This window comes from Bombus impatiens, unplaced genomic scaffold, assembly GCF_000188095.3.
Source record: "Bombus impatiens unplaced genomic scaffold, BIMP_2.2 scf_0434, whole genome shotgun sequence".
Taxonomy (NCBI): domain Eukaryota; kingdom Metazoa; phylum Arthropoda; class Insecta; order Hymenoptera; family Apidae; genus Bombus; species Bombus impatiens.
Window position 1 is genome coordinate 99758 of NT_176853.1, and position 9725 is coordinate 109482.

The 9725-nt window shown below is 45.2% G+C and overlaps 1 protein-coding gene across 1 annotated transcript in view; it reads left to right on the forward strand.

The window, feature by feature from the left end:
• LOC100745299 (single Ig IL-1-related receptor-like) overlaps nucleotides 1-9725 on the forward strand; it is a 136180-nt gene that overhangs the window by 96509 nt on the left and 29946 nt on the right. The window contains exon 3 of the mRNA XM_003490392.4: nucleotides 2740-2953. Within this exon, the coding sequence (XP_003490440.1) occupies nucleotides 2740-2953 (214 nt within the window). The remainder of the gene's footprint in view (nucleotides 1-2739; nucleotides 2954-9725) is intronic.

Consider the following 9725-nt stretch of genomic DNA (forward strand, 5'->3'; position numbering starts at 1 on the left):
GGCCAAGCACGGGAGATGGATCGCCATGGAAATGAAAATCGCTTTAATAACGCCATTTTCGCCTAACTATAATCCACCGTTACGAACTGTTTGCGTTTTCGCCGTGTACTTTCCGTTCCGATCTTCGTCGATGCGTCGACGCGCGCCCTCGTCATTTACCGACCGGATAAAACGTCGATCGAGCGATTCCGTTAAACGGAACAGACGCCGCAGGTGGAAACGTCGGATCACGAGGAAAGTTGCGTTAATCTCGTTGGCGCTCGAGGCACGCGCGTTCGAAAGCTTCTTCCGCTTGGAAATCGAGCATCCGTCGAGGCACCGCTACGGAGTTTCGGCTTTGAGCTGCGCAGCGAAACTCGCGTTTCCAACCGAGTTTTGGTTTACCGGGTTGGGAGTTGCGGTGGCTTAAGCGAAATTCGCGAGTAAATCGGGAAATTAAATCGTAAATTACGAAATACGTACTTCGATTACGTTCTTGGATTTTCGTGGTTTTGGCCCTCGAGAACCTGCAACGTGAAAACTTGGACGCTAGAGCGATTTCACGAGCTCGATATATCGCCGCAGACACGCTACCGTAACGAACTCGAAAAGTTCCCGACTGCCACCGCGCAGAAGAAAACTCGGCGAACGATGCGATGCGGGGGCTCTTCGGAAACTTGCCGCGTTTAACGGACGAACAAAACGAGTCTCTCGCTTTGTCAATTTTCGAACACGACGTTTTTCCTAGCGTTCCGAAACTCAGACGAATTCTCGCGCATATGGAAGTTGCGCTGTTCGATAACGAAACGGAACGAGGCTCCCGGACGTAGACTCGAATCTCGCAAGGTAGCTAGAGGGTGCAACGTAAATGGATATTTCAGTGAGTTTAAGTAAATATCGATCGTCAGATTCAGGGTTAAAATTCGTTTAAGGCTACGGTTACATGGCACGCGTATTTGGACGATGCGTAGTTCGTCGTCGGATCGGACGTCCTATGTCGTTCGTATACGCAGCTCGTTTAAATCGTTCGACTTGCGACTGAGGTGTCCTTCGATCCTTCGAACGAACGACGATTTTTTGCTAAGTGTTTCTTTAGTCCTATCTGCGTGGAACATAAAGAAAAGACGCGGGATTTATCCGGAAATGCTCTCGGATTTTTCTGGTCGATTCATCAGATCTTGAAACAAAGTAGAGATACGATATTCTCTATTTTTCTCTTTTAAAGAAAGCATTTTCTTCTCTCGTGTCAATCTATTATTTGTTGGCGCAGTTTTTAATAAAGGATTGTGCAAGAAATAGGAAGAATATGTTGAATGATCGGTATCCACGTATCTTGCAAGGATACGTGCAGATATAATATTTTTCATTTTAACAAAGTAAATTCAAGGTACGCTTGTTTCAACCCGTTGTACACCGTATTCTTAATTGTGCCAATTGCTACGTTGACTGCCTGCACTTTTTTGCCACGAATAGCTCTCTTTGTTGAATTACCTTGTGTACAGATGGTGGTTTGATATCGCTTTTGTACTTTTATGTTATGTTCATACGATCGCTACGTTGTGTATATCGTAATCGAACTGTGACCCGTTATAATAAATAATATTTTAATAAATTTACTTTTCCGCATATTGCATCTTTGTACCAAATTATTTACGTCAATAATAACGTGTATTAATAATAATAATAATAATAATAATAATAATAATATTATTATTAAATGACATTATTTGATTTGTGCCCTTTGCGAGCTATTCGTGGACTTGCTGTGTCGGCCACTTTCCTTTAATGATCATTATCTGCAAGTTGTTTCAATAGGAAACGAGGCTGTAAAAGCATTATCCTTAGATCTAATTTCTCGTTTGAAGAATCCTTACACTCTGCTAAAGTTGTACGTCTCGTTGGTGTTACCCCATGTAGAATATGCCTCTTGGCGTCATTACCACCTAATGACAAAATCCGCAATCACTTAGTTGCCAACCCAATAGTAATAAGAAATGTAAATCTAGTAAAAAGAAAGAATTAGAGAAGGTGGCTTCTTACGAAACCCCAGCTACAAATATCCTCTTGCAAATGATGATCGTGATTGTGTCCCAATTACGACTACTTTCGATATAAAACCTTCGAAGCAGCGTAAGACTATTAGTGAACTTTTCCTCCTTCGCAATATTATAAATAATAAAATCGATAGCTCGCGTTTGTAAGACTTGGCCAACTTTAACGTGCCCATATTTCATGCGCCAGTTTTTAAGCCGAAATTCGGTCACACTAACAAGTTTATGACTGGCAAGTACGTGGCTCGAGTAGACTTATTCTTCGATCTCCTACTATGATGGAAGAAAATCCCATTAAACATACGAGTAGCTTAAAGTTATCATCCTAAGCAATTGTACTTACATGTCTGTGTGTATTCTTGTTTAAACTTTGTATAGCAGCATACTTGGTATTGTTTCCTTTTTGCCGTCGATATCATTTTAAATAAATGTACGAGTAAATAAAATTAAATTAATTATTAAATCCACGTCTATCTCGTAAAATACAGAAATGGTACGTAACCGTAATCCAAATTCCAATCCAATTTTTTACCACATACAGATGCAGATTGGCCGCGCGACACGTGTCTGCGGACAATCGTCTGTCAGCGCGGATTCGGCTTAAGACGTTGAACGAAAAACACGGTAACGGCGAAAATTCCTCGTATCCGCGAGGCAGTTGGTTTCTAAATATTTTTTACCTTACAATCGATCGGGTTGCTTTTTTCAGGGGAAAAGTCTGGCGGATATACCGGGAAACCATTGCCAACGTACAGGCCGGCCTCGCAATTGGTTCCCCTGGGAGGAGCGGCGAGATTATTTTGCGAGGCATACCTGGGAAAGGTCGAGCTTCCGGACGCGAAAAATTCGGTAACCTGGTCGAAGAGCGACAGCAACGTCACGTTACCGAGTCACGGCAGGATCGCCCAGCATAGCGTGTCCAGGTGAGTCCGTTTCCGATTCGTCCCTTTGAGACCTGGCGTCCACTTATCGCGTATTCTACAGGAAGGTTTCCATCTAAACGTCTCTCGCACACCATGTCACGATCATACGACGTTGTTAATCGATTCGTGTGCGCATTCCGTGGAAACGATGCCGAACGTTAAGACGGACGCTACGAATAATCGCGACATGTATCTGGTCAACCTCGGTCAACGAAGTGGAAGCTCGTTGGACGAACAGTACGCTCCTGGTTATAAGTCAGCGGACAGTTTCTCATGCTCGGCAAAATGATTATTTGAAAATAGACACGATTTTCTGGATTAATTTTATTCTTTATCTACGAGTGAGATATTCGACCGAATTAAAACACGCATGATTTTGTACCTTAAAATAATCTATTATACAAGGTGGGCCTCGCTTTGCTGATTGTACATCTAAAAACGTTCGTGCAAATATAATATGTTCTGCTTGTCTAGTCTGTTTATGAGATATAACGAATTTTGTAGATGCAACACCTATCGAAAATGTTGAAACGAGTTCATTAACAAATTCGGAAAACACCAAGAACCGTCAAAAGTGTAGCCGGATACGTGACAAGCCATCTACAGACTTGCCTTGAAAATATTCTGCGAAGGTAATTAGGTAATGCAAGATCGAAACAGAAAATTCGTTAGATGTCATAAACGAAGACAGATAGAACGTACGTTTACGTGAACGTTTTTTACCGTTTTTAAGTACGTGGTTCGCATTCGAAATGGATCTCAGTGTTCCTTTACAAGGCTGTCTATATATTACGAAATAGAGTATAGCATTTACGCGAATGTGTAGAAATTACGTAATATCAAAAGTATGGTACGTTCTAAGAAATATTTTGTCGAAAGTAGGCAAACTGTCGGCGACTTATGGACACTAGGCGTATGTATTGGGTTGTCCGAAAAGTTTCTTTCGTTTTATAAGGAAATAATAGACGCACAATGTTTTTTGTTTTATATTAGTTTATTGAATTATGCATGAACATAATGATAGAAATAGGACGAAATGGAGCACATCTAATTCGATAAAATAATATAAAACAGGAATTGTTGTTCATCTATTATCACCTTATGAAACGAAAGAAACTTTTCGGACAAGCTAATAGTTTGGACGGCGCGTTGCTGCCAAATTTGGCTGGTTTCATACGGGCTACGACGAGCAGCTTCCATCGAAATCGAAAGGTCGATCGATAAGGGTTGGAGCGCGTTCGATGGACAAGAGCGCTTGATATCAAACTGTTAATTAAGCGGCACTTGCAAGGGAGTATCGGAATTTGGCTTTGATCCGAGGCGAATATCCTGCTTGCAGGAAGCACGCTCGCCGCCTGAATCGCGTACGCTCCAGGATCGGTTAATAGAAGCGTGGCTAACGAGAGATACGTAATGAAATACCCGTGGTCATTATCGCCGGAAATACGGATTTCCCGCTTCCTCTTTACTGATTGCAAAAGGAGGGGTCAGAGGTTGCACGGAGAACTTCACCGCACTGAAGAACGGTCGATCGAATCGCATCTGGGTTACGTTTCAGGATTTAAAACGCGCATCACTCGGTCGAATAATGTTCCGTAACACGACCCAGTCATTACACGCTCGTCCATTTCATCATCCACAATAACCTTTTGAGAATAGAAATTTTCTTTTTTGCCAGTTTTATTTCTCTGTCTACGCTTTTCATAACACATTCGCTCGGGCCAGCAATAATCTCCAAAGAGTCGTTACTGCCTTGTCGAGAATTAATCTTTATTTCCACTAAATGGGGATGGTTAGTTCTCATCTTGTCTACCAGTTTTTCCTATAAATTAACAGCGGTGACTGCTGCCCTTGCTTCTTTACCGAAAATCTCAACTGACGAGTCCACTTGTCCCGTGTCCTACGCACGCCCATCTCAAGTTTTTGCTTTTCCCACACACAGTAAAACGACGCAGTTCCGCGTGAACTTGACATTTATACGCACGTTCAGTCTTCGAAGGTGTTCTTTGTGAAATATACAGGATGGTTGGTAACTGGTGGTACAAGCGGAAACGGGGTGATTCTACGCGAAAAAAGAAGTCGAAAATTTAGAATAAAAATTTTTCGTTCGAGGCTTTGTTTTCGAGAAAATCGACTCTGAATTTTCGCTCGATATGCGTGCACTCTTTCACGTCTCGTTATAACGGATCTCACTGTAGATCGTTGTTTCGATGGAAAAATTGAAAAAAAAAGATGTTTATTCTATATTTTTGACTTATTTTTTCGCGCAGAATCACCCCCTTTCCGATTGTACCAACAGTTATCAACCACCCTGTATAATTATATTTAAAATTTAACCCTTTGCACTCGACGGCCTTTTCAGTTGGGCGTAGCAGCAACTCGAAATGATTTTGCGCGTCTGTGACGAGTGTTTTGTAGGTAACATACAATGATTTTATACAAAAATTAACTTAAAAACACATTACATTTTAATAATCCATATATTTTTACATCTCTGAACATATAATTTTTTAATATTTGTTCTGTATTTTTTTACGATAATTTATAAAACATCTGTCAAGCTTGTTGGCACAAGTATCGCAATAATAAGTTGTTTCGTGTCTTTCTCCTGCTTTGTTTCGGTAAGAACACACCTTACAATACTTTTTTGTTCCTGTTAAAATTACACGCAGCTTTCCATTTAACCGAATTTCATCATAATTAGCAGTCGGCGTGGAAGCTCGATCTCGCGGTTGTCGAATATCTCCTCTTATCCGGTCTACTAAAGTTTTTATAAATCGCAGGTGGTTAAGTTTTGTTTGTTTTTATACAGAATGTATAAATTAATTAAACAAATTTCCAAATCCATTTCTTTAGAGCTTCTAAATTTACGAAACTGTAATACTTGTGCCACGACCGTCGAATCTAACGTCGCAGACGTTGGCAAAACCATAGATTCGGAAGAATTTGGGCATAAATATTTCATCTCCATTTGAAAGTGTAATACCTCACACTCCATAACAAACGATATAAAGAGCTAAGGAATCTATTTACCAACCAATACTGCGCTCTCGTCAATCGGAGAGGTCGAAATTTAGCATAAACAGGGACTATCGTCTCTCATTCTCCTCCCTCTCATTCTCCTCTCGAGTTGCCACACGAAACGCTGTGACGACGGAAAGTAGCCTCTCGAGTGCAAAAGGTTAAAAACCCAATGTCAGATTCTATTGAAATTGTTGAGGTTATTCGATGTGTAAACAGAGAAAACTCGTGGATAAATTGTAAGGCAGAAAATATATTTAAATAAAAGTGTAATTATAAGTAGAATACAATTTGAGCTGGTTCAGATCCGCGCGCTAGCTGTGTTACCCAATAACTGAACACCCCGAAGCCAACGTCGCCTGTCTGCTGTTTATGGTCTGACTTCGTCGCAGTCTTTTGTCTACGCGCTATCGATGCCTTCAGTGCTTGAGAAAAGTAAAAAGACCAGATGTGGAGTTTTCTTAGAAGTGATAACCACTTCAACAGAAATATCCCTATCATCTTAATGGAAATAGGGAATCTTTGGTGTCGATACTAATCGAGACGCAAACTTACGACATTCGTTGACGAGTCACAAAGCAGACGCGTCTGTCCGCAAACACAGTCGAACAAATAGCGCTTTTTGAAGCGAGTAGAAGAGAGAGCGTACGTCGTGTGCCGCGTGCCCGTACACGCAAAATCGTGAACGTGCAAACGATCAAATTAACCCGGTGAAATATCGTTCGTGCGAACGGAGACGGTTATCGCGTAATCGTCGCGTCGGCCGCTCCGTGGTGAAGCTCTAGCAGCCCCGCGCTATTCGTGGTTTCCGCGAATGCAGTTGGTTTCGCCTGCAACCTCGTATCTCGGGGGTACATTTGGAAATGGCGCGCTGCAAACTTGTCGTCCAATTAGCGACCGCGCGCCTGGTGTGCACCGATATAACGTGTGGCAGCTGAGTCGGGACACACCGAAACCCGTAACGACGACTCGTTTTCCCGTTTTACCAGCTCTGGTGCGTTTCGATGTTCGACGTATCATCGTGACAAGATGTTTTTGGTCGATCCGGCGCGTAAAAAGGAATCATCGTGGGGGGTACTTGTCGCGATCGAACACGCGCGTTTACTTTAACGTTAACTTTAATTGGTCTCGCCCTGGAACGTGCTCGGATAGCGGAGAATGATGGCGATACGGAGCGCGTCTGCGGAAATCGACGTTACGTAAACGCCATTCCGCGAACGCGCTTTCACTCGGCCGGGTGTTTCGTCGTGTCGCCGGTTCGCGTGACTGGCAAAGGAAGCTCGCACGATTTCCTTGCAAAACACTGGCTTGCATAAACGTCGGATCGGTCGACTTGCCACGATCACAGTACAAAAGCCGAGGCCAAGCGAATGAACGAAACGAAGAAAGTTTAGGATGGAAAGGCAGCCGGTTGCGCTCCAGAGAAGTCTCTCTCGCAGGGAGGATCGACGAGCGCGATCACTGGCCCGGTGGTTAGCCTTTTTGCCGTCTCCAGGCATTACACATATAGAGGTAATAACGTCGAGACAAACTCGGTAGAGTTCAGCTTGGGCTCGACGACCGCGAGAAACCAGACGAGGACGAAATCCGTTCTTGCACGCAAAGCGCGAGGAAGAAAGGACGTGGCAGGATGCGACGCGCGGCAAAGAGAGAGAGAAGCGAGGCAAGAAATTCCAAGGAATCTTGGCCTCTCTCCGCTTGCCGCCGCCCTTCCACGTCGCAGCAGCTCCGTCATTACGCTGATGATAGCCTGGCCTGTTACCTCGGTGAATCGGCCCCTTTTTCGTGTGTCCCCTCGCTGCTGCCACTGTTGCTGTGATAATGCCGATTCCTCCGATGGTTACAAGCCTCGCTCCACATAGCTCGCAACTCGACCACCGCTCGCGAAGGGGAAATGGAAAAACGTCGGCCCGTAATTGTCCGCGTCTGTCCGGGAACGCGTTCGGTCTGCAGTTCTTGTAAGGTTTTGCCGACTCGTCGTTGGTCGCCGTGAAACTTTTAGTCGCTCGTACGCGCGCGGCCGCGCCTCGTGCAAGAAATCGCTTTATTAGTCCGGATGCGAAGAGTGAAGTTGAGAGAGAGAGAGAGAGAGAGAGAAAGATCGCGATGCCGTGCGACCGAGCGGAAACCGAATGTCGAGGCAACGAAATTGAGCGGAGGAAAGGGGACGGCATTGTCCCTGTCCATTCTCGGATTCTCGGTGCATACGATCGATAGAGGCTATTCCTCGCGGCGGAGACGCTTCTAGCTGCCAATTACGGTCTATCCCAAGCTTTGCCGCTTTCCACCTATAGGCACCGTCGAATCGATCGCCAAGTCGGTTTCTCGTTTCTCGCGTGAGAACCGGACAGCAGCTCGAACGCGGTCTCCCGCGACGCTCGACTTCGCGAGTTTGAGGGGGCAAAGGGAAAGTCCGTGAGGTCGCGCGAGCATGGTAGAGAGGAAGAGAAGAAGAGGGAAGAACCGAGTCGGGGAGAACGGAGTGGAGCGAGAAACGACGCGGCGCGGCACGGCGCCAGGGTCACGAGCTCCTCCGCGGTTGGTTAGCCGGTTCTTCTACCCTCGATCTCTTTCACTCTGCTTGCTTTTTGTCTCTCGTTTTGTCGTCGAGCTCTCGATCATCGTGGCGAGATAGCAAGGTCCGTCGTCCGGCCATGGGTGGTCCATCGAGCTTCTCATATTCTAAGCGACGAGTCGCCTCGCTGGTCGGCCGGGATTAAACGAGATCGACGATACCTGAAACGACTCGTCAGCTCTCTTTCTCTCTCTCTCTTCTCCCCTCGTTTTCTCTCCATCTCCCTCTCTTCTTCAGCTTCCAATTTATATTCCATTCGCTTTTAATCGAGCTTCCATTATGCGCCGGTGGATCGAGTAAACGCGCGAGGTCGTACAAGAGACGCGATGGGGAGCTTTGGAGAATTCGCAGCCCGATGGACAGAAATCGAGGTGGAGAAAACGAGTTTCTCGACGTAACGCGATCGATCGACGAGACGCGTTCATTCCCTTTCTCTGCTCTCTACACTCTACTCGTTTTCGCTAGCCGGAAATTCGCTGACGCGACCACGATTTAAGTCGGTGCAAGAAGGAAAGTCGGCTATTCGTCTTAAAGAACCAGGAAGGGGAGCCAGTTAAATGCTCGCGGACGTAACGATGCCGTCGGAGATTCGTAGGTTTTACGCGCGCACCTTGCAGAACTTGGAGGAATAATCCGTCGCGATCTTTCAACTCGTCGAAGAAACTCGGACCCCACTGGAGACCAAAGGAGCGACGACGACGACAAGAATCGTTTCGGGAGAATCTGTTGCAAAGTCTCGTTCCTCGTTTCGCGACGTGTCGTCGAACATTCATCGAGAAGAAGAGAAATTTTTCTCGGTCGCAAGAGCGGCAACTTTTCTAACAACGTCGACTGTTGCAAAGCAACATCGCTGTCAAACACGACATTTCGAGTATGACGAATATTCACGATAATTATACCGATTGAAACGACTGTTCGAAATTTTAGTTGGCCGTCCGTTTATGGCACGGACAGACCCATTTCCCTCATTAGGAAATTCCGAATTATCGATCCTCTCAGGGCAATAAACGTATTGACTCGAGGCCAGGAAAAATCCGGGAAAGGACCAGTCGGAAGGGCACGGTGGAAAGAAGAAATCCAACGGCGAGGAGTTCAGCTTCAACCATCGGACAGTACAAACAGGACGACAGAGTTCAACTACAAGCAACGAAGACTACAGACACAGGACGACAGAGT